The sequence below is a fragment of the Natrix helvetica genome (genome assembly GCF_964273705.1).
Source record: "Natrix helvetica genome assembly, chromosome: 4".
In the NCBI taxonomy this organism is placed as follows: Eukaryota; Metazoa; Chordata; class Lepidosauria; order Squamata; family Natricidae; genus Natrix; species Natrix helvetica.
The window spans coordinates 96,625,375-96,651,596 of NC_138550.1; the positions used below are offsets into that span (position 1 = coordinate 96,625,375).

At 38.3% G+C, this 26,222-nt stretch overlaps 1 protein-coding gene across 3 annotated transcripts in view; it reads right to left on the reverse strand.

The window, feature by feature from the left end:
- The window catches only part of LYRM4 (LYR motif containing 4), a 62,998-nt gene that overhangs the window by 36,438 nt on the left and 338 nt on the right, over positions 1-26,222 (reverse strand). For 2 of the 3 annotated variants that reach the window (XM_081951388.1, XM_081951387.1), the window contains exon 2: positions 20,694-20,814. In XM_081951388.1, coding sequence (XP_081807514.1) covers positions 20,694-20,814 — 121 coding nt within the window. Of the gene's footprint in view, positions 1-16,176; positions 17,246-20,693; positions 20,815-26,222 lie in introns of those variants that run through there. The other variant, XM_081951386.1, reaches the window with a different exon arrangement.

The following is a 26,222-nucleotide window of genomic DNA, read 5'->3' on the forward strand; positions in this document are numbered from 1 at the left end:
ATTCATGAAAATGTCTTGAAAGCAGCCATATTTTCTTTGATTTGTTTAGAGACTCTTGGACCCAAAGTGGAAGTTCAAGAGATCTAAGCTAGAGAGGGAAAAAGCAGTATTTGAAGAAGCGAGGAATAGGATGAGGATAGGGGACAAGACTTGATTGTCAAAGGTTTTTTTTTTTTAGAATAATGTTAACTTTATTGTCACTTTGAATGTATGTTAATTGGCATACATTAAAATGCAAGTTCATTGTATACAGCTCTCAAAGGGTCGCCACTCCAATATACACTACATAAATGTTACTGTCAGGCCTGCAGCCATCTTTTCTTTTGGATCTTTGACCTGCCACCCTTTCTATTATTCTACTATGCCTATTCTATCGTGGGAAAATGAGAGGGGGGATTTGTACGGAGTTAGATGCTATGTGGCCAAAATAAAATTCCTTTCTAGAAAGCCAAGGTCATCTTTTGTCTCTGCACCTCTGCACCTGACCGGAACTGGATAGGTGGAACTGCCAGCATGGCAGTGGAAGATTGTACCACGTGATGGACTTGTAGGTGTGAGGTCAAGATCACGAACTTTCAATTGGGTGGGGAAAACCTGGAAGCTTTCAGATTCGGGTTTTCCCAGATATACCAACATGGCTCTCTTAATACATTGGAACTTTGAGCAATACTTTGCCTTGGACTCTGATTTAATTTTGGATGCTATTTGGAACCCTGACAGTGACAAAATAAATCAATACAAAATTATACATATGCCCACATATATTATATGACACAGAGAAACAACACAGTCTAGTTTGTATGTATACAGTACATGTACATGGCAAGGAAAACAAATCTTGCAAGTTTACCAGGTGGATGGCATAGGGAACAAAGCTGTTACAGGATCTGGTAGTCCTGCTAGAAATACTTCGAAACATCCTCCCTGAGGGCAGCAAGAGAAACAGACTGTGAAATGGGTGTATGGGGTCTCTAACAATGCTTTGAGCTTTAACCCCATAGCGCTTATAAGCAGTATCCTGAATAACGGGAAATGAGTTTCCTATAATCTCCTCAGCTGTCCTTACCACTCTCTGTATGGACTTTCTATCTGAGGCACTGCTGCCACCAAACCAAACAGTGATGCAGTTTGTTAAAATGCTCTCAACTGTGCCTCTGTAAAATGTGGCCAGGACAGAAGGAGAAAGATGTGCTTTCCTCATCCGATGCAAAAAATGCAGTCGTTGGTTTGCACGCTTCACTAAGGATGACGTGTGGAGAGACCATTTCAGATTGTTAGTTACCTGCACCCCCCGATACTTAATACTTTAATAATTTAAGAGTTAGTGTTAAAAATAAGATTAGTACTGTATCTCATATTGTGTGCCCTATTATGACCCCCCCATCCCCGAAATCTTACAACTGAATAATTACTACAACAGAACCTAAGACATTTTCTGTCCTCAACTGAAAAGAAGAAAGAGTATGCACATACATCATTCCTTGTTGTATTTGTGGATCAAAGAGGGAAAATAAATATTTGGCTTTATCACAGTGACTTCCAATTGTTACTTAAGGAGCTCACAACAGTTTGGTAACAAACCTGAGAATAAGTATGAAAGCCATGGGGGTAGGGTGAACAAAGAGCAAAATGTACTATTGAATTGACTTTGTGTGATGATACAGTGCTTTGTTCTCCATTCCTCAAAGATTGGAGAAATTTATAAGAAGTTGAGTGTGTTCGGGGAGGAAAGATAGAGACTAAAAAGATACAGGCACTCCTTTCATAAATTGTTGAAAGCTGTTTTCAGGAGGAAAACATCAGACAGGATTCCATTCTGATATTTTTCTCTATTCAGTAGTTATTTGAGGCCTACAATATATTTATTTATGAATATGTTCATTTCATTGCTTACTCAGTGGGAACTTTTTGGGAGGGGAGGGGGAGGCATTATGAACACAAAATGAATATTTTAATAGGTTGTAATTTAAACTGGGATAAGCCAGTTACAAGTTTCATCTAAAGCCAGTGATGGAAATCCTTTCTAGAATAATCTATTTCTATAATCTTGACTTTTGAGACATGAAAAGAAGCACAAAGCCAAGACTAACTGACTTAGTGTCTTGTCTAACTTAGGCGGTTCTTGTAGTTTTTAATAGGATGAAATGGTGAACCATGGGACAAAATATTTTGAACCAAATTACTTCAAATAAAGTAATTTACAGAATACTTCAAAAATATGTGGCTTGTGTTTTCCTTGGTATTGAAATTTGGTACATTTTATAACAAAAACACCATAAGGATAAAAAACATACTGTATTGTTCGGAGTATATGATGCACTTTTTCCCCTCAAAAAAGAGGCTGAAAATCTGGGTGCATCTTATACACTGAATACAGCATTTTTTGCCTCCCAAAACCCTGCCCCCTTCACCAAAATGGCCGTGCATAGCTTGTAGGAAGCTTTTAGAGAGCTCCTGGGACTGGGGAGGGAAGAAATGAGCAAAAAGCAACCTTTTTGGCTCAATTTTCTCCCCCAGCCCCCAGGAGCACTCTATAAGCTTCCTAAAGGCTATCCATGCCCCCCCTTTTTTTAACAAAAAATGGGCCTGTTTTTGTGAAAAAGTGCCATTTTTTGCTTGTCCCCCCTCCCCCCCCTCCAGGAGCACTCTGCAAGCCTCCTAAAAGCTATTCATGCCTTTTGGGGGGGAAACAATGGGGGCGTTTTGGGGAGGTTTGCAGAGTGCAAAAACTTTTTTTTTATTTGCCTATTCAAAATCTTGGTGCGTCTTATACTCCAGTAAATACGGGTAATACAAAATACCTAATACAAAAGTCATAAAACATTTCCTGTGCTGATGTTTAATTATGCTATACAGTTCAACATCAGCTATTTTCAAGGCAGACGCATCTCTAAGGAACATCCCAACTTTTTCAGCAAAAAGAGTACTTTAGAAGCTATCATTGATGAAGGCTTTGAGAATCTGATAAGAAAGTATCTCTGAAACAATGACCCTATGGGACATAAGTTGTCTAGTATCTTTATAAACTTAGCGTATGACACAGGAAGAAAAAGCTACCCATCTATGATCAGTGTACCAGATACTTATAGCTATCAGCCATAGTATCCTAGTCAGCACTCTGTACTTATGATCCATTCTTCAGTGCTGGGTTTTATGCAGTTCCAGTTTTTACAAGGCTTATAACTTTTCTTCTTGCCACAAAATCCTCCTCCTTTAAAAATACAGAATGTGGCTTTTTCGTGGCTTTTAAATTAGGAAGGTGAATCAGCTGCATGACCTTAATCTGATTTTTCTGATGTGTTAGAAGCCCTTATGTCTACAGTTTTTATTTGTTCCCTCATTATATCAAGCATGCATGCATATGACAAAGTATAAAATAATTATAACAGCATGGCGAGTTAATCAGTATTGTTTAGAAGGGCAGATGTGGTCCATGGAGAACAGCATCATATATTTCTCAGTAAAACTGGATTAGGAAGTAGACGAGTCCACTGGGCATTCCTGTCATACCTCACACCCCATCCTAGTAGCTGAAATGTGGAGAAAAATGCATGTGCATTTTTAGTACAATGGCATCTTCTTTTCTAATTAATGGCTTTCCTATCAGTGGTTAATGAAAGGCACATATTTAAAATCCCAAATTTAAAAAAAAAACCCAGCAGACTGCTATAGGGAGGAGATCAGAAGACTGCTAGGAGAAAATAAAGGAAAAATAAAATAACTAATTATTGCACGTAATAATTCCCCTTCTTGAAAATATTCAGGATTTCCCAATGCATTAATAGTCTGCTTTATAGCATGTACTCTGCCACAAAGCTTTGGGTTCTCCGGATGTGATCAAACATTCAGTTTTTTCCCCCTCACCCTTTCATTCATAAAGCAAACTTCTTAGTTTTGTTTTCGGCCATACAAGGCGAATTATGCAGTGAAACATTCTTTCCCTCTGCTTTATCTTCCTTCTTTGGCTGTAAAGGGAGAGGAACACAGCTGAAATTTATCTTTACTTTTGCCAGCATCTCTGGGTTAAGTCACTAGTATCTACTTGACACTTCTTCAGTTTAGGTTTATGGCTTTCTGTATGTATAATTTTGCCAATAATCACTTAGGGTTAGGGTTATTGGCAATTTCTCAAGCCTATAGGACATTTTTTTCTTGATCTTCCTCTGTCTGGAACATGATCCCACCACAATGTATTTCTTTCCCCTCCAGATAGAATTCCACTCCTTTACTGATCTTTTCATCTCTTCATTGTTCTTGGGCTTTCTGGAACACTTCCAACTATCTTCTTCTAGACCATCTTGGATTCATTAAGCTGTCCTGCATCTCCTCTGGAACAAGCAATTCTAAAGATGCCCAATATGGCATAGTTCAAATCAAATCCAGTCATTTTGAGCCTCGACTTAACAATTGCAAATACAATTCTGAGAATCAATTTTTACAAATCTGTCAAAGTCTAGAGCAGTGGTTCCCAAAGTGGGTTGTACTGCCCCCTAGGGGGCAGCGGGATGACTTAGGGGGGGGTGCTAAGAGGCAAGGGGGCGGCAGGGGGGCGCTAAGAGGCAAGGGGCGGTGGCAGAGGGGCATTAAGAGGCAAGGGAGGTGGCAGAGGAGTGCTGGAGGTGTTCTGCTGTACTGTACTCCCGACTCGCCTAGCTTAGCTCGCAGGCACGGAAGGGAATGCGATGGGAACGAAAGCGAGAGTCCTTCCCTGCGCGGCTTGTGTGCTGGCAGCTCAGTCTCTCCTAACCAGGAACTGGCGACGCCGCGCCTTTGGGAAGGCTCGGGTTTCGCATGCGCCCAATGGATGGAAGGGCTGGGTTCTTTTTTGTTGTGTGAGACTGGCAATTAAAACTGCTCCTCCAGCTGCGGGGAGGGGGGGCATAGCAGGCCGTGAACCCCTAAACGTAACGATGGAGTTGTCTTCCCCACTTCTCACCAGCTTTGCCCCCTTCCTTCTCCACAGCCAGCTGAATGGGCATGTGGGTGAACAGCTTCACAAGAGCCGAAGGTCCTGTGCCACCCGACATGAGTGCATGGAGACCCCCGGTCAGTCTGTCATGCTATGTAGAAACTGAGTTGCTGCCTCCATAAAAAATTGCAGGGGAAGCTGAAATTTTGGACTGTGAATGTTAAGGAGAAGAGTGTCTACTCCGCTTTATCTACTTTCTTATGTAAATAAGGATTGAACAGCGTACAAAAGAAGTGGATTGTAATCCTTTCATGCTGGGGCAGGGTGTGATTTTGCAACTACTTCTTAGATGCACATTTTTTTCTATAGTATTAGTATTGTTAATAGGATTCTTTTTAAAATCATCTGCATTAATAAACAATCTTAATCTTGCCCACTGCTGGAAATACTCCAGAAAATGTGTTTTTAATTTGGAATAATTTTTATAGCATTAGCTGGCTGGCTGATCTGCTGAAAGAGGGAGGAACGTTTTGTTCAGAATAGTTTGTGGAATTCATACAAGTGGTTCTCAAGCATTAACACACCTATCAAAAGTAGCTTATAGTGCAGTTTAACATCATGTCCTGACTACATCCTTGTGTTTCCCCCCCAAAATGAATTGTCATTGCCCTGATCTTATTCCCAGTAATGAGTGAAATATCTTTAATCATTAGTTGTACTAGCTATAAAGTGGCATTTTCCTCATAAGTCCATATTATTTCAACCGTAGCTACAAAGTGCAAATTAGTATTGCTTATTATCTGTTATTTTGAGATCAGCAACCTATTGTGAAGAGCAAAAATGAAGTGGCACATCTCTCCAGTGTTGGGAGGCACTGGCACATCTCTTCAGTGTTCATAAGACAGATACCTCTTGCATTCCTGACAACAGCAGAGGTCCAGCAACACTTGGTTTCTGGCTTTGTCAGGCCTAAAGAACCATGAACAACACATGACTTACTTCTGAACAGTTTCTTTATTGTTGCTCACCTACAATCTTGCTAGGTTACAGCAATTACCTGCAATAATTATAATCGTAGTCCTAATCGAAATCGAAATGACTCCAGATTACTGAACGTGGTGATTTAAGATTCCTGCTAAGTGGCTTAAAACCAGACATTGGGAAACTGGTATCACTTCATCAAGCCCATCCATCATATTAAGAATTTACTGAACAGTGAAGCAGTTACTAACTTTTACTGAGTTTATTAAGTTACTAGTTACTAAGGTTCTTGATAAATGACTATCAGACTTTGAAAACCTGGTATCACTGGATCATGTTCAACAATTTTGTTGAATTAACATTAATTAAAAAGGTGTTTAAATTGGATTTTGAATAAATGTGCAATTAATTGTTACAGTTTTGAATTTTACTGTTACTATCTTTCTTTCGTCGTGCAAACCACCCAGTCACATGACCCACGCCCACAGAACCGATAGTAAAAAATTTGAATTCCACCACTGGGTGGGGGGCACTGAGGATCAGTTTGTAGCACCAAGGGGGCGGTGGACTGAAAAAGTTTGGGAACCACTGGTCTAGAGTCTTACCCAAGTAATTAGGGTCAAAGATTTTGAGACCTGTGAATGTTTGAGGAATTTTCAGAAGCAATATGGGTGTCTTAAATCTTCTATTTTTTCCTGGCTTAGGCCCAAGCCATTTGTAAAGTGGTTTTAATCTTGATCTTTATAATAATAGAAAGAATGATTTTGTGAATCTGTGTGTGATTCTGAGAGCCTATTTGTGTGTGAAAAATTGCACATTCTATGAGTTATCCAAAAGGAGCTGTAATAAAACTCTAAATGAACAAGGAAAAATGTAATCACACATCAAGCCACCCTTAAGACAGCTGCTTAGGAAAAGGAAAGGCTTTTCTGTATCCATTTTTCACTCTCCTTTTCACAAATATAATCAACCAAATAGGAAGAATTTGTTTTGAGACACTAATACTTTCCATCTTCTGTTACACTCTCCAGGAACCTGCAATAATTACTGTGCAGTTTAGTCCACTGATAAATTACAGTTTAATCATTCAAGGCCATTCATCTCAGCACCACCACACACCATTCAAGATAATCCTGGTATCTGCTGTTTGAACTGTTAGTCACTGATGAATTATTAGCAATTACTGCATACGTGGCCCATTAAACCAGCTAGTGAACTGTCAAGCAAGAGGCTCCATTTCTAGTTATTTAGTAGTCTCTGAAGTGCATGGTGGTGGGGGTGGGGGAAAGTCTAGAATTAAATTATGAGGTTACTTAGGGATACGAGAGAGGCTACTGAAGCGTTAGAGTAGCTGCTCATAGTCTGAGCCCTGTAATTGATTTTGATGTAGCCTTGCAATCACAATAGTCCATTAGCCCTTTAATTTAGTATTGTGACAAGGACTTTAGAGTGCTGTGGTATCACTGAAAAAAAATCAAACTCGGCTATAGGAAGCAAGTGAAACAAAAAGGCACATACTTTTTAGTGGCATTAAGTTTTAAAGAATAGATCTCCGGATTGCATTTGCGAGATATAAGGGATTATTAACAATTTCTTTAATTTAAAATAGATAATTGCTTTCTGAACTACAGGTACTCCTTGACTTACAACCATTTGTTTAACAACAGCCCACTGAAAAAAGTGACATAAGCCTTTTTCGCATTTACTACTGTTGTAGCATCCCTGTGGTCACATGGTCAACATTCAAATGCTTGGCAACTGGCATGTAATTATGATGGCTGCAGTGTTGTGGGTTTTCATGATGAAACCTTTTGCCACCTGACAAGCAAAGTCAATGGAGAAGCCAGATTCACTTAACAACTGTATTTCTAATTTAATCGCAGTGATTCACTTAGCAACTGTGGCAAGAAAGGTAGTATCACAAAATATTTGCTTTAATGCATTGGCCTGGCCTGGCCTTTATTAAACCCTCGCTGTCTCAAAAGCTATGTTCTTTTAAAGAAGTTTCTCATATGTACTGCAGTCAAACAGCCCCATTTAAATTCCTCATGCAACCTCAATTGGAAATTGATTAGTTTCTTTTTATTAACCTGGATACAAAATTACAATTTCTCAGTTCATATTATGACGGGAAATAAAAGTTTAAGAAACCCAGGAAGTAACCCATTATGTATTCCGTTTGATCAGAGAGTGGAAACCAGTTTTATTTTTCTGATATAACAAGAGAACTGTAATTTAATTAATTACAATGGATGCAACAAATGTAGTTACATAAAGCAAGGGGCAGTGTTCAGGTAATTTTTAGTAACATTGGAAGCATCTTATGTGTTGTGACCTGTCAGCAGAGCTTGGCAGCAGATTCGGACAATGAGGAGGTTGGGGAGGAACATAGGCCAGTCCTGGAGTCTGGGGAAGGCTCTGATGAGGGCTCTTTGTCAGAGGCAGAGATGGGGCCAAGGTTGTCCTACAGCAGCAATGGCAAACCTTTTTTGGCTTGTGTGCCATAAGTGGGGGGAGCGCAGGGGGGTTGTGTGCAGACGTGTCGCACCCATAATGCAATGCATGACACCCCCCGCGCGCATGCACGCACTACAGGCGCCCCCCCATTTTTACATGCTTTTTTCGCCGTCCTCAGGCTCCAGATGCTTTATAGGAGCCTGGGGAGGGCGAAAACAGCCTCCCCCGCCCCCCGGAGGTGTCAGGGAAGCCTCCAGACGGTCCCTGAAGCATTCGGAGCGCTCAAAACGCCCCTCCGAGCAAACAGGAAGTGACTTCCGGTTTGCTCGGAGGGGCGTTTTGAGCGCTCCAAAGGCATCAGGAAAGCTCATGAAGCCTCTGGATGGCCTCTGGGGGGGGGGGAAGGCTCTTTTCGCCCTCCCCAGGCTGCTATAAAGCCTCTGGAGCCTGGGGAGGGCGAAAAATGGCTTTAAAAAGGGTGAACTTAGTTGGCCAGCGCGTGCATGCGCGCTGGCCAGCTGACAGGGCAGTGCCTCGCGTGCCCTGACAAATGGCTCTGCGTGCCACCTGTGGCACGCGTGCCATAGGTTCGCCATCACTGTCCTACAGTTATCAGCTGCCTTCAGAGTCAGACATCAGTGACCCAGACAAACAGCTGGAGCCTGTTCCCAGTGTATACATGGACAGAATTGCCAGATGAAGGGAACAGCTAAGGAACAAGGGTTGACTTGGGAGTAAAGCCATATGTGGATGGTGAATGGCCCCTCCCATAGGGAATAAAAGAGGAGCGAAAGGGGAGGAGTGTTTGCAGCAGATAATTAGTTCATTCCTGCATTCTTGCCAAGCATTGTGGTGTCTGAAAGATATCGGCCTGGCCCACTCTCCAAATCTGATAAAGGTCAGTAATTGTGAACTATCTTGAAAGACTGTGGACCGGGACTTTCCTGGAGAGGAATTCACTCTAAATTAAAAGGGTTTATTGGGACTTGCCTTCGTGTTGCTGGGGAAACCTAGGTCAGAACATTTATGCTCTCAAAACAAAATTTAAAGGACAATCTGGGGAAGGTGATAGGAATTTTGGCTTGTTTGTCATGTTTTAAATGCGGTTTATGAAAAAGGATCTCCTACAGTTTGCCTTCTACAGTGCATTTCTCTGGGAATTCATCAAGATAAAATGCAAACTCACACACGCTTCCTCCTTTTCACAGATCTATTTTAAGTGGACAGGTTTTAGCATCTCACAGTTGCAGGCTTTTAAGTTCTCTAGGCCAGCAGCCCCCAACCTTTGGGCACCAGAGACCAGTTCCATGGAGAGTATTTTTTCCATGGAAAATGATGGGGCGTGGCTTCGCATGCTGCCTGCATCCTGCGGATGGGCCTTTGCTTGTATGCGTGGTCCAGTTTCTGGCATGTTGAGGCCTGGTGCCAGTCCATGGATTGGGGGTTGAGGACTCTCACTCTAGGCAACTCTTGGGGCAAACAATAAAATAAAAAGAATTATGTCTAATTATATATCCAATTTTCTGCTCCGCTCAGGTGTGGTCACTTTGGGAATCAACTCTTATTTCATAACTACTCAAGAGTTCTCTGACATTTATTGTGGCATAAACTTTCCGAGTTCATTTCTTCAGATATATGAAATTGGCAATGGTGATTAGAAAGGATAAAAATATGGGAGAAAAGGAATTATGACATAACTGTAAAGAAGACCATCAGAATTCAATATAAAACACTTTATAAATGCCTCAAATATAAGACATTGAAAAATGCAACTCATGACCGTGTTTCACAATTACGACCTTTTCATGTGATCAAAATTCAGATGCTTGGCAACTGGTTCATGTTTATGACCATTGCTGTGTTCCAAGGGTCATGTAATCCTCTTTTGCTCATCGTAAAAAGGGGAAAAACTCACTTAACATTGGGAAATGTTGGACCCAGTTGTGATACAAAACCGAAGACTAGCTGTAATGCATGGGTTCGTGTGAACCATCCTATAGTCCACAACCATTTGAATTTATCTCTGATTTATACCTTTGCTATGCCATAGCTGCCTGTGCAAAGGTCATTTTTAATCATTTTTATTTTTCATATTGGGGACCACGTACTGTGCCAGATTAAGGAACAACCCTTGTGGAAGGTTTCTAAGACAGAACATCTCCATCACTATTAGTCACGAATTAAAGAAACCAGCTTTTTATATTCCTGGCACTAACAAATAATAAAGATATGTTTTAATTTTTAATGATATGTTTTTATTGTACACATGCCCAGGAGTCACATTTGTAAGAAGGTGGCTATCTGAATATGATGAATAAATGAATGAATCATCATCATCATCAAACATTGCAACAAAACAAAAAAGTGTAATAATTATCTTATTTCACTGATTTAAGAACTGTAATGTCCTCGAAATCTGGATTTCTCATATTCAATTAGGCTGTTATGTTTTCATTTATTTAAATACCCTCTATTACTTTTGGTGAGAAAAATACAGGAGGATACTGTGAAAACTTTCAGTATTGGTGACATAACTTATCAATGAACTGAGGACATCACATCCCTGGTGTAAGAGCTCAGAAGAGATAGGAAAGAGGGGGGGGGGTCTAAGGAGCAGCAGTGACAAGAGACTTAGTTAAGGATACAAACTGTCCTATCATGGATAACTTTTTTATTTTTACATGACTTACCGGCTTTACAGTATATTCTATTCTTTTATGTTTTCAATTTCCTGCAGTTGAAAGCATGCAAGGAACAGTTTGAAAAAGCATAACAAATGAAAGGGGAACAGCAGCCGTAAGGGCAGCAATATTCTCAACATAAGGGGGGACCAAAAGGTGGAGTGGGGAGGGAGAACAGAGGGAGAAAATAAGGCAGGCTGGCTGAGGAGAGGAAATAAAAGCACACTAACTGGCAATTCAGTGCCTTGGTATTACCAGCCTGCTGAGAGCAATTACAATAGCACAGACAGCACTTGCTTCATTGTGACCTTACTGAATTAACTTTGAGGGCAGGGGGAAAAAAAACCACTCAGTGATTCAGCAGGGAATTTATTAGAAAATTTTAATGCCAACTTAAATTTGATCCAAAGGCCTCAATATTAAAGGTCATCTCCATTACTATACTACTGGAAACCCATGGGTCCTTTTGCTTCCGTGCACCTCCATTCCTTCCCTCTTGTTTTCTTTCATAAATAAATTAAAAAAAAATAGGTCAGCGTTCTAGCTTCAAGCTCGTTGGCATTTTTATTTGATGTGACAGATCTCCTCGTTTTTGTTGGGAGCTTTTTTTGGGGAGGGGGGCTGGAGGCCTGGGAAACCACAAACAACTTTACAATTCCTAAAGTATATCTCAGTAAATGAGGACACACTTTGCACATACAGATAGAAATGATAAAGCAAAAACAATGCAAGTGATATTTACATTTTAAATCCTCAAAACATGCAGTTACATTGCTGCTGCAATTTTTTTAAAAAAAATGCAATAAAATGCCAGGGAAAATTCAAGGGAAGGAAAGAGGAGAAGGAGGACTTTTGTAAGAAATAGGTGAGAAAAGATTTAGGGCAGATTTTCATTTTGGTCACTTCCCTGGGTTCCCATTTCTTCTTAGGCTACTGAATTGTTAGCTCAAGGGTCGAACTGGATTTCTTCGAGGACTGGCTCAGCATTGTAGTTCTCCTCCGCGAGCCGTCCTGATAGGGGAGATGGGACAAACACCTACTGCAGGACCCTGCCAGCCAAAACAGGGGGCAGGGGGACACATGGAGGAACTCCCCCGTGCCCCGTTTTGGCTGGCAAAGTGCTGCAGGAGGCCGTCCACGCAGAAAATGGGGCGAGGTATCACATGCAGCCCCCTGCAACTCTCTTTTGGCTGCCACAGGCACCGTGGGCCATCCTTTGGTATTTTCAGATTTAAGCACTCTGCGGGCTTGATCCAGTCCACGGGCCTTGAGTTTGACACCCCTGTGTTAGATACTCTGTTAGACAGCAGTTGCTATTTTTTTATAACCACCTAATTGATCGAATGATGGCTTGTTAAGTCCAAGAATTATCATTTACACTAGAAGCTAATGCTCCTATTTTTACATGTAACTAACATATATATTGTCAAATAACCAAATAATATAAATCCATAATGCACACAAAACATCTGCTAAAATATGAGAGAAAAAGATAATAAATAGCTTAGTATTTACTGAGCATCATTAAGTACTGCCAATAGCATGCATGCTGCAATTTAAAAAATATACAAATTAGCCCAAGTAGGATAGAATTGTGGTTTCTGCCTCTGACATTCTATTATTTTAACTTTACCTATAGTCTTTTTAAGCATGGCGGTTGAAGAAGTCTTGTTAATCCACACAATTGTTAGATTATCTAAGGTTTTCCAATGTTGAGTATTTATTATTTAGCTGCTAAGATGAAGTAAATAATAAGAATCTTATTTTAAGCTTAAAATCCAATTCTATAAATAAGTAAAACAACCATAACTGAAAAGGTAGAAGTTTTAAAATTAAATTAATATAGATGCAATGCTCAGCATTTGATTTTAAAAGATTTTAATTTTAACAGAAGGTAGTTGTCTATTAGCAACCTAATCTTTTGTGGCTGCTGGATTCTTATTGATAGTTCTTAATGGCTTGTGTTAGCATTCCTCTGAGATGTTAATCAATCTTGTGCTTTTTAAAATTGACATCCATAATGTGTTTACATTAGTCAATACTTCTTAATTGTCAAGCTGTAACAGCAGAACTTCAATAATAAGTCCCTTCAATAAATAACTTCAGATAGTAGAATTTTTAAGTGTTTCCTCTTCTGAGGAATGGAATATATTGATAACTGCTACTGGGTGAACTGCAGGAACAAAGGAAAAAAAGCCTTCCTCCATCTTAGAAATACTTCTTAATGCTTAAAATTAAAAGACAAGTTTGGTATGGATGTAACATTCTGATGCCCTTAATACTGATTAGATCATCAATGGCACCCTGCATACCAACCTGCATTCAACTCCCCCTCCCTTCCCCCTTTAAAGCTAACAAGTTTGGTTTGCAATGTCTTATCTGCAGTGATGTTAACCTTAATGTGCTATCGGCTCTTTGAGAAAGAGTTGTGAGTCTGGAATGATTCTCAGATTACACATTGGTCTGTCTGAGTCAGTGCCATCCCATCCAACACCAAAGATGGCATTATCTTAGAATCAGTAGGCCTCAAACCCCAAAGCCACTATGTCTTGCCAGGGTTCAGCTGAAGCTTATTGTCCATGTTCACATAGCTTCCAGCCACTGTGATAAGATGCCTACAGCATTTCTTAGTTCACTAGGGACAGAGATGTATAGGTGAGTATCATCAGCATATTGATAAAGACCTAGCCTATGGTGCAGATGATCTCACCTGTGACCTCATGTGGATGTTAAATAGGAGAGGAGAGAACCCTGAAACCCTGTGACACCCTATACAATAGAAGCTGAGGAGGGGACCAGAGATGGGTTGCTCCCGGTTCGGCCGAACCGGTAGTGGAATTCAGGCCTGAGTCACAGAACCAGCAGCAACCCAGACCTGCCCTGTCTCCGAATCGCTTCCGTCACTGCCACCATTTTGGTTTTTAGTGACTGCGCATGCGCAGTTCATTGTAAATTGTTCTGCGCATGCGCGAAGAACAATTTACATTGAACAGCATTGCACGCGGGTTGTGAACCATAGTAAAACTGGCAGTAACCCACCCCTGGAGGGGACGTCTCCTCCCCAATTTTCACTGACTGGAATTTGACCCTGAAGAAAGGAGGCAAATCAGCACAACACTGTGCTGCCTATCTCAATCCTCTGAGCCGATCCAGAAGAATACTATGGTTGGTGATGCTAAAAGGTCAAGTAAGGCAAGGATGGATTTACAACCCCCATCCTGCCCACGACAGAGAACCTCCAAAAAGCGCAACCAGTGCTGTTTCCATACCCAGATCTGTATTCTGTCTGAGAAGGATCCAGATAATTCATTTCATGCAAGAACCTCTGAGGCTATTATGAAAGTACTCTTTCAAACACCTTTTCCAAAAAGGAAAAGTCAAATATAAGCAAAAGTTATTCAGTATAGTCCACAATGGTTTTTTCAGAAAGGGATAAACCAAGGCCTTTTTAAGAGTAAAGGAACTCCCTCATTCAAAGAAGAATTCATCATTGCTAGACCCTACTCACAGGACATCACCTGGGCTGATTTGACAAGACAGGAGAGGAAAGAATCTAAAGAGCAGGTGGCTGAGCTCTAGTAATGGAATCATCATGAAAAAGATCTGCTTCTGGACTCCTTTTCACAAGGGAGAATCGGGAACCCTTTTAGAACAACTGACCAGGACAGAGAAATTTCTTCTAGAGAAGACAGTTTCTTCATTATGCTAAGGCCCCATATACCATGAGCTTGAACTGTTCCTCAAAACAATCAGTGGTCAATGTAGCACCCACAGAAATTTAGGTGGTTAAAATGCCTCCCAACTACCAGCATACGGACCACTACATTTCATATGAGATGAAATTCTTGAGTAGACTTCAAGGGCAACTTCATGTACACCTCATGTTGTAAGCCCAGCTAAAAAGTAACAAGTTCCAGATAGCCTGCAACTAGTGGGCTGTTCCAAGTAGCCTGCAACTAGTGGGCTGGCTCAGGCTGAATAAAGATCTCATTTATAAATATAAAGGGCAGAGAAACAAGTCAGGAGGCAGATCATCAATCTGAGATAGGAGCTATATGTTACTATATACTCTTGCCAGTAAGATCTCATGCCAGCTTCTATCGATCATTTCCATCAGCTGTGAAAGCCTGGAACACCTTATATAAAGTAATACTAATAAGCAGCTAGCTCTTCTGTGATTTGTTTTCAATCTAGAATATGCTATTCAACATAGAAGGGTTTAAGCCAGTGGCTTTCAACCTTCCTAATGCCGCGACCCTTTAATACAGTTCCTCATGTTGTGGTGACCCCCAACCATAAAATTGTTTTATGTTTTCCGTATTTTTTTCAAAAATATGTGTTTTCTGATGGTCTTAGGCAACCCCTGTGAAAGGGTCGTTCGACCCCCAAAGGGGTCCCGACCCACAGATTGAGAACCACTGATTTAACCAAAGAGTACTGCCTAGCCTTTGTTGCTATTTACAAAGTGGAGCTAAAGAATGAAATTGAGGTCCATAATAAGGAAGCATAAAAGCTTTAAGGAATGTTGCTACACCAGTGTCCCAATGGGAAGGTAACAAACAATGGATTAAGGTAACTAAAATCCTAGTTTCCAATTTACTGTTAGACAACAAAAAGGGTCAGCGGTATCAAAAGCATGGCAACAGATTACTACTCTGAGTATTACTCCTCATATATCCAAATGGCCTGAGAGACAATTTATGCCACTTCATTATGATTTGCAGAAAAAGAAACAAGACTGTTCATTCTCACACACAAATAAATGCACCATTAGATTTCCATATGAATTCAGATATATAAAACATATTACAGAAAATAAAATTGAAAAACAGTTGTAACTTTAGTAGTTTTTCAAAGTTTTAATACAGGTACTCATCATTTAACAACTGGCCACTTAACGGCCATTTGAAGTTATGGATGACCATCCAAAAGCTACTTATTACCTAGTCCTGAAGATATGGCCACTGCAGTGCCCCTGCAGACCAATTGTAGGGATGCTCTAGCACCCTTGCATATCTCCCCCCATCCCCACCACTGGGTCCTCTCAGGCCTTCCCCCACCCGGTCCCCGCAGACCTTTTGCTCCTCCACTGGATCCTTGCAGAATAGAATAGAATGAAGTGTTTTATTAACTGTTTCTGAACACATATTTAGAGAAAATACAACAAATTGACAACTGCTTTCCATCAGCTGTGAAAGTTTGACAAAGTTTTTTGCTTTTTTATCATTTCATAACAAAATCAATAACCTACAAAACTTAAAACAGTATACAGAAATGGTCTTTTGTGTTTTTTTAACCTTAGAAAGCTCCTTTTTAAAAATTTTGTCAAGTCCTAAGAATGACACAACTAAATGACAGTAATCTGTCATGTTTCCACAATTCCTCCCAGACTGATTCAAGTAGTTATTTATGAACCTGAGATGCCAACGGTCATTTTGATGACTAAACCATAAATTAGCATTTAAAGAGAATATAAATTTGATTTCACAGAAGCAACAAATTACTAGGCAGCTGGGATATTATTTAATTTTTATTGACATGTCATGGAAAAAGAAAGTCAGCTAAACGTGGTGTGCTACATTTTAATAAACCTCAAACTTCAAAATACGTATACTTGATCAGATCCAGCTCTATTGTTTAAAAAACTGTATAAACAATTTTAAGTTCTTAAAGTCCTAACTACTTGTAATATTCTTCACCATCCAAATTATTCACACATAAATAGGCAATTAAAAAGTATGACATTTCAAAATAATGTGAATACCCTTAAAATTCATTAATACAAATTAGACAATTATGTGCATGAAATACAGCAGTGTTAATATTGCTCTAGGTATAATGAAGCATTTTATTTTTAAATAAATGAAGAAGTTTTGCGTAAAACTGTCAAAGAAATTTGCTGAGTAACCATGTCTGAATTTAGGCATTCATTTACAAACCTTAAATAATAGAATATAGTATTTTATCATCTTGAAAATACTTTTATATTTAAAACTCCCCATGTAGCCATAACACCTATTTATTACTGAATGTTGTGTACTTAGCAAAATAAACTTAAATACAATCCAAAATATTCATGCAATTGCATTGTCAATACACAGGACAAATCCTACAATACAGTATGTTAGCTACTATTATTTTTAGCATGCAAATAATTCAAACTTGTAGTTATATTTTTACTTATTTGATCACTTTTGGTGGCTGTTTTAATGTCCTTCTGAAATAAAAAGTGGGATGAATATTTCAGATGATATGACAAGAGATTCCATGAGAAATCGAAACTATGTAAGTCTACAAATATAAAAATACTAGTCATTAGTGACCCTATTTAGAATTCCATTCAACTAGCCCATATTCTTCTACAACATTGATTCTATTTTAGCTGATTTTCAGTTTTTCTTCTAATCTAGTCAGCAGTTTGCAGCCCGTGAACAGGGTGAGTTTTAAATGGGTTACTTTGGTTCTTTCTGCTTCTTGTTCTTCCCTTGGTTTATTCTTGACTGGCTAGTACTCTAGCTACCTAAGAATCCATGCTTAGAAGAAGATCTCAAATTTATTGCCACTAGCAGAATACATACTAACAAAATGTATGCATTGTTTTAATATGCTCTTTATGTTATAAAACAAATTGATGAGTAAAACTCAAAAGATCATGCAGTGCATCAAACAGAGTTTCCTATTGACGTTGATAATCAAGATCTTAATATTTATTGTTTTAAACGTCTTCTTTTCCTTTTTATCTATTTCTGTTTTTATTATCACTTCAAGCGTAAAACAAATGAAAACATAAGATATAAACTGAATAAATAACTGACAAAGAAAAATGGAATGCACGCACATCCTTTGTAGCTCCCTATCTGGTTCAGAAATTTTGGCAGATTAGGAGCAGAACTGGATTTGGAAGCTTTGCAGATTTTCTTTGCTTTTAAATGGTGGTAGGCTTATTTTAGGCCCTAATTTTCAGTTTCTTCCCACTGATGGCACAACCTTTAGCAATTATAATCAATGAATATACTCAACATACAACAGTTCATTTAATGACTGTTCGAAGTCACAGTGGTACTAGAAAAAGTGACTTAGGACCAGAGGTGGTATTCGGCATGTTCTGACCAGTTCTGAAGAACTGATAGTGGAAATGTTGAGTAGTTTGGAGAACTGGTAAATACCACCTCTGACTGGTCCCGCCCCCATCTATTCTCTGCCTCTCAACTCCCAGCTGATCGGGAGGAAATGGGGATTTTGCAGTATCCTTCCCCTGTCACGTCCACCAGATCATGCCCACAGAACCGGTAGTAAGAAAATTTGAATCCCACCAATGCTTAGAACCATTTTTCACACTTGTGACTGTTGCGTTGCAGCATCCTCAGGGTCACATGATTCACGTTTGGATGCTTGACAACTGGTTCATATTTCTGACCACTGCAGTCATGTGATCATCTTTTAGGAACTTCTGACAAGCAAGTCAATGGGGAAGTCAGATTCACTTAACAACCGTGTTACTAATTTAATAACTGCAGTGATTCAGTTAACAAATGTGGTAAAAGAAATGTCATAAAATGGAGCAAAACTTAAATAACTACCGAATTTTTCGGAGTATAAGACGTACCAAGGTTTTGAAGAGGCAAATTTTTTAAAAAGTATGTAGGTAGATAGAGGGATAGACAGGGAGAGAAAGAGAGAGAAATACAGTAGGTAGGTAGGGAGAGAGAGAGAAGTTAGGTAGGTAGATAGATAAAGGGATAGAGAGACAGAGAGAAGGTAGGTTGGTAGGTAGAGGAATAGAGAGAGAGAAATAGAGAGAGAGAGAAGGTAGGTTGGTAGGTAGAGGGAAAGAGAGAGAGAGAGAGAGAGAGAGAGAAATACAGTAGATAGGTAGGGAGAGAGAGAGTAGTTAGGTAGGTAGATAGATAAAGGGATAGAGAGAGAAAAATAGAAAGAGATAGAGAAATACAGTAAACAGGTAGGAAGAGAGAGAGAGTAGTTAGGTAGGTAGGTAGGTAGGTAGATAAAGGGATAGAGAGAGAGAGAAATAGAGAGAGAGAAATACAGTAGGTAGGTAGGGAGAGAGAGAGATTGTGTAGGCAGGTAGGTAGGTAAAGGGATAGAGAGAGAAAGAAATAGAGAGAGATAGAGAAATACAGTAGATAGGTAGGGAGAGAGAGAGAGTAGGTAGGTAGGTAGATAAAGGGATAGAGAGAGAGAGAGAAATAGAGAGAGAAAAACAGTAGAAAGGTAGTTGTTTCTGCTGCCACAGCACTTGATCAATGTAATTCTCATCAATCAGAGCTTTCCAAAAGGAAAAAAAAAGTTTTTGTACTCTGCAAAGCCTCCCCCAAACGGCCCATTTTTCACGAAAACTGACCTGTTTTTTTTCCAAAAAAGGCATAAATAGCCTTGGGGGGGCTTGCAGAGTGCTCCAGGGTGGTGAGAGGGCAAAAACAAGAAAAAAACAGCCCATTTTTCATGAAAACGGGCCCGTTTTTTGTCAAAAAAATTGCATGCATAGCCTTATGGAGGCTTATAGAGTGCTGCTCGGGGCTGGGGGGGGGGGCAAAGAACAGCCCATTTTTCGTTCATTTCTGCCCTGCCCAGCCCCCCAGGAGCTCTCTGAAAGCCTCCATAAGGCTATGCACAGCCATTTTGGTGAAGGGGCGGGGCTTCAGGAGGCAAAAAATGCTGTATTTGGTGTAAAAGATGCACCCAGATTTTCAGCCTCTTTTTTGAGGAAAAAAGGTGCGTCTTATCCTCTGAAAAAGACAGTAGTTTCTCACTTAGCAATATAAATTCTGGGCTCAATTATGGTTGTAAGTCGAGGACTACCTGTAAATGGTTTCTAGGGCCATATTTAGCATTGTAGAACAATGTCATTAATGAGCTATAGTGGATACAACTCAACTTACAAAGACTTCAATCTGTGCCTTCCTACTTCAGAGACAGGCATCATACGATTGAGTAAAGTTTATTTCCAAATAACTAATTTGGTAATTGTGTGGGATTCTATTTTTTCTATCAAGAAATTAAACAATACTACAGCAGCTAGAATACAGTATACAAGATAGATATAGAAATAATTCTTCATATTGATCAGAGTGCACTGATAGAAAATACGTTTTGGCACTTAAATCCTTACTTCAGTATCTTCAATAAGTTAAGAAGTGCACAGGTAATAAAGCTGAGAAAAGATTTCTATCAACATTTTGGAGTACCAGCTACAATGGGAGTGATTGGTTAGGTTTATGGGCTCCTTAAGATACCGTATCAGAGGTGGGTTGCTGCCGGTTTGGCCCGGATTGGCCAAACCGGTAGTAGTGGCGGTGAGAGGCTCCGCCCACCCACCCGGACACTTCTGTGAATGCGCAGAAGCATCCTGCGGGAATGTGCCTGAACCGGTAGTAAAATAATTAGCAACCCACCTCTGTACCGTATATTTGTGTGTGCAGTGGTTTCCATTTTCCTTTTCTCATAAGCTGTTTTTAAAGTGCCAACAATATAAATTTCTCTTTTATCTTTTGTATCTTCTAATCAGAAGCATGTGTATACTAATGCTAACTGATAAAAGTATATAATTAATCTACATTCATGAGAGATTGAAAGAGACTAACATTATATATGTGAAGAAAAGGAATACTATACCAAGTTTCGAATTTAATTAATTGATAGCTTACCTGCCGGTGCATCATTTCCAGATTAGTTTTTGCTTTGTTGATTAGTGTATCTATTTCTGATGAGTCCTTGATGTTTTTGTTTTCTCTAAAGGCATCTCTTATTTTTCTGATGGCATATGTCCTAAGTAAATTTTTAAGAAAAAAATGTAAGCATGCACTGTCTTCTCAAAGCTTGATATACAAACTGTATACAAATGAAAATTGAGATGAACACAAGATGAATATTCAACATATTTGAAGCAGTCTTTGAGTTAACTGGAAGTCATGTCATCCAGAGCTCTGAAAGCTAAAATTGGTATTTTGAATTATAACTGGAAACTTACTTGAAGTCAATGCAGCACTCGTAAAACTGATGCTATATATGGTTGTAATGGCTCTCAGTCGACAGCATAGAGACCATTGCAATTTACAAAAATAGAGTTTCTGACTAATCTTTAAAGGAATCCCCATACAAAAGACAATGTAGTAGTCTCATTCCTATGACTAATTTCTAGTTGAAAGGGATCCTAATAATCTATTCATTTGCAACTGGGCTGGAGATTGGGTGGAAACTGAATCTTGGGAAGGCTATCTCAGGAAAGGGTGCATTATAACCTCATTTAAAGCATCTGTTAGATCACTAGTACCAAATGGGATGCTAATTACCTCCCAGATTCAACCATCCCCACCTTCATTGGCTCCCTGAAGTGGGGCGAGTGGGACATGTGCCCAGCCCACAAGTGGTGATGTTCACATCCCAAAATACTTTATATATTTCCTCCAAGTTGGAAAACAAATCCCAGATAGCATTTACAGACATGTATTTGATCACTCCAGTAGACCCTGCTCTAGGAGCAGAATCGGAATATTATTATTGAGATGTGCAAACAACCCTTAATGGTCCACAGCTGGATCTTCCTGCTAATATTTCTCCAACATTCCAGGTGTTGCCTGCCGTTTCTTTTATTTTCTAGACATACTTAGTAAATCAAAGTGATCCCCACTCTGGTACAATGGTTAGAAATGCTCTAGTTGTGTCCAAAATCCAGAATTTATCCAAGAGGGCATACAAGTACCTATCAGACTGTACTCATTATTAAGATCTCCAAATTCAATGATTTTCTTACTTCTTAAAGAATGCAGTACAAAACTGAAACCCCAAATTCCATTAAAACTCTAAACTATATATCTGAATGAACATACTTAGTTTTGCATTGTAACAGCCATTACTCAATGTATGGTGAAAAAAAATTAAGATAAATAGCTTGAGCTACAGTTCATACTAATGACAGAAGAAAACAGTTTAAATTGTGTAGACTGCAGGATTAGATTGGATTAATTTCCCAATATTGTATTGATGACTAAGATGTCTACCTTAACAATAGAAGACAAATGCAAGAGCCACTTATTAAATATATATGCATATAAACCATTCATAACCATTTAAAAACAATTATAAATTATTTTCTGCTATTGTGCATAAACAGCTACTTACTACATACACTCTTAAGTGATTCCCACCCCACCCTGTGTGATATTGGTAATATTGATTTTTAGTGGCATCTTGAAGAGTCAGTCATTATTTTGATGGCCATTTTTAATAGGTGTCTAAAATGTTTTGTCTTCTTTCTGCTATAACTCTGTATATCAAATTCAGCTCCTATTGATTTGACATTATTAGTTTTGTGATAAAAAAGGTAAAGGTTTCTCCTCTCCAGTTGTGTCTGATTCCAAGGGGGGTACACATCTTCAATTTTTTTAGCAGAGGAAGCCAGTCTGAAGACATTGTCTGTGGTCTTGTGGCCAGCATAACTATAAACAGAGGAATGGAATGGAATGCTGTTATCTTCCGACAGAAGTGGTACCTATTTATCTGCTCACATTTCTATGATCAGAAACTTTTAAAAGGGTGGGCAAGTAATCCCAGTTATATTCATAATGGAGGTTTCATCCAAAGTACTTTCAATATTTGAAATAATATTTATCATTCAATGCAGTAAAATGAATCAGTTAAAATAAAATTGCAATCTTTTTCAATAGTTTGGGTTTCTCCAAAAGTATAAATTTATTTTCTGTCTTGAACAGAAAAATCAGAGAAGGAAAAATAATACATTGGCACAAGATTTAGTGAGAATAGAACTGTGTCTCCTCAAATGAATATTCAACAATGGGGCTTTTAAATGAAAACATTTGGCTTACCTTACAATGTATTTGAATGTGCATATTAAGGTTTATTTCCTATTTATTGCAGTTGAATGAATCAATGTAGCATGGTAATTAAGATACCTGACCAGGAGTGAGATCTTGTCTCAAATCCACTCTAAGCCATGATAAACCACTCAATGATTTTAGGCCAGTTATCCTCTCTCAGTTCAGCCTATCCAACAAAATTATTGTTGAAAAAAATTGGAAGTAGTTGTCACCTACAGCTCCATAAGAAAAACCAAGGTATGGCGAGGTGGGGCTTGATGTCGCAACGACACAACATGCAATCTTGGGTCCCCAGGATTGCTGTCGATATCTCTGTTCCTGGACGGTCCTTTTGGACCTAAACTGTTCTGAAGGAACAGTGATAGAGAAGAGCATGTCCTGCTGATCTTAGGGGCATCCCAAAGCCCGTGATTGATCCAGGAGAAAGCTCTTTTTGCCAGCTACAAGAGAAGCAACCAAAATGGCTGCCGAAGGTTGGGATAAGCCTCTGAAACAGAAGCAGTACAGGAGTGTGTCAAATTGAGAGGCAGAAACAGATGGAAAAGAGGAAAGACTGCCATCTAGTGGCTAGAGGCTTGGCAATATCTGATAAAGCTATAAGCTTTGTTTACTGAAAGGCTCAGTGAAAACGTTTTGTTGATACAGGTGTTCCTTTGAAGGAAAGAGAAAGCTTTGATTTGGAAAACTCCACTGAATTTATCTGACCTAAAAAGTCTTTGATGTTTTGGCAGTGTTTATAACCTGGAAAATGGCACAACGTGAGGAAGAAAAGGCACTAACTTTGCAAAGAATTTTCTTAGAAATTCAAAAAGTTTTAATAATTACAGAGAGAATTGAAAAGAGACTTGAAATTATAGAGCAAAATACAGAAAGTACAGGGACAGCGATGAAGTTTGAGGACAGAGCTGAAAAAATAACAGAGACATATGAAAGTGATAAGAAAATTGTTGACACTGACAGCAAACTGAGAGTGGAGGGAAATGACAAGTGTGAAATACGCAAAGGAGAAATTGATCAATTGGATCTTCATTTCGGATGTCAGAAAATAGATGAAGAAAGGAGAGAATATTTGGCAGAAATAATGAGAGTAATCTCAGCAAAAGCACTAATGATAACAAAAGTGAAGCTGATAAAAAGAGCTGATAAAGGGTTTTGAATTCTTAGAAGATATGCAATGAACAACAAGTTCTTAAGAGAAGTCCACATAAGTTTTAACAAGAAAACATTTAGAATACAGATTTTACAAATGGCAAGAGATATTGAACTACACTATCTCTGGAAGGATACAGGATGATGAAATGAAATGTCACAATAAACTTTAGTTAAATGTAGTTAAATTTTGAGTGCTATGTACAATGTAATAATAGCTATAGTCAAATAAATGATTAATAATGATAAAAAAGCATATATACTAGATTGATAATATAAAATTGTATACAATACTGTAAGTGATGATATGGAGATGATGTTGAAAAGCCTTTTTACAAAAGTTAAACAATTTTATATAGAATAGAATATAAAGATGTAATATCATTGGATGATTTCAGGATGATGTAATAAAATGTCATAATATAAATTTACTTTAAATTTAATATGCTTTATGTTGAAAGGATGTAATAATAGCTAGGCTTAATGGATGTTTAATAATTATATCAAGTTGTATATAAGTATATTAGATTGATGATACTAATAATGGGGGAAAATATGGAATTGAACATTATTAGAGAATGTTATCAATGCTAAAATAATAGAATGATATCAGTCAAATAAATTAATAATAATAATAACAAAGCATTTATATATACTAGATTGATAATATGAAATCTTATACAAACTGTAAGTGAGGATCATGGAGATGATGTTGAAAAGCCTTTTTATAAAAGATAAACAATTCTATATAGAATAGATTATAAAGATGTAATATCATTGGATGATTTCAGGATAATGTAATAAAATGTTATAATATAAGCTTACTTTAAATGTAATATGCCTTATGTTGAAAGGATATAATAATAGTGGGGCTTAATGGATATTAAATAATTATAACAATTTGTATACATGTATATTAGATTGATGATACTAATAATGGCAAAAAACATGGAATTGGAAACTATTAGAGAATGTTATCAATGCTAAAATGATTGAATGACTTAGAATAGGAAGAAGCATAATAACAATGTATACAAAGATACCTTGATTGTCAATATGTGAATTTTGATAAAATTCAAGTGAGGACTACGGAAAGGACACATAAAGACTTTGTAACCAATCGACACACTGTGTGTAATTGAAGAGGCTTTTATGTTATATGTGTTGTGTGTCTGTGTTGTCTGAAAATAAAAAAAAATATTAAAAAAAGAAAGAAAAACCAAGGTATAACTTATAGATTGTAAATTTTTAAGTTACAATTAAGGCCAGTTAATTTTGTGTTCATAATTCTGTTTTCTTTCTTGCATATGTTTTTCATGAGAAGGGTCTCCCCCCCACCCCGGAAACCTAGCCATTATACTGGATTTTGTAATTATAGTTAAGTCTTAACTTTATACATAAAACCCGACTACTGTGGCTTGTTCAAAAAATCATATTTAAAAGTTGTCTGGAATATACGATAAGGCATATTTATTACACAATAAAAGGCTTGCCTGGGAAACTGGCTTTGAGTGGTCAAGATATTTTATCATGTGAACCTTCCTCTAGCAGTGTCCCAAAGAAACACTGTTTTCTAATTTCTAACCATACATGCTCTGCTCAAAATATCTGAAATGAAAAACTGATGAAAATGCCAATGCATCTAGCAGGAAAAAAAATCATCTCCTGGGTAAGGCTACCAGATATGGAGGACAAAACTCCAAATGACCATTAAATGACAGCAAAGAGATACGAAAAAATATAAACTTTTGTCACAGTCTTCTGGTTCTCTGAAGTATCCCAGATCTGATCTGGAACCCCAGTAAAGACATTGTACTGCATTCAATTTGTATACATTTTAAAGTCTCCTTTCCCATATATTCTCAGAATTGCCATGTTTAAGGGACTTGACATTATATAATTATATGCATTTATTCACACATCGCTAGCCTATTTTTCTAAGATGCAGCAAAGATGAACACGACTTAACAATGTTTCCTTTATATTATGCAACGTTATAAAATCAAGCACACTTACAGGACAAGGCAGTAAGCGCCAAAATAAAGACTAAGTAAGTTGAATTTAAGCATTATATTTCTGTCTTGCTTCCTTAGTAAACTATCAACTTCAACTTTAACTCTTGTTTAGCAGAACTGGTCTTCTTTTACTTATTCCCCTCTCCCCCAGGATTTAAGGGGAAAAAATAAAAAT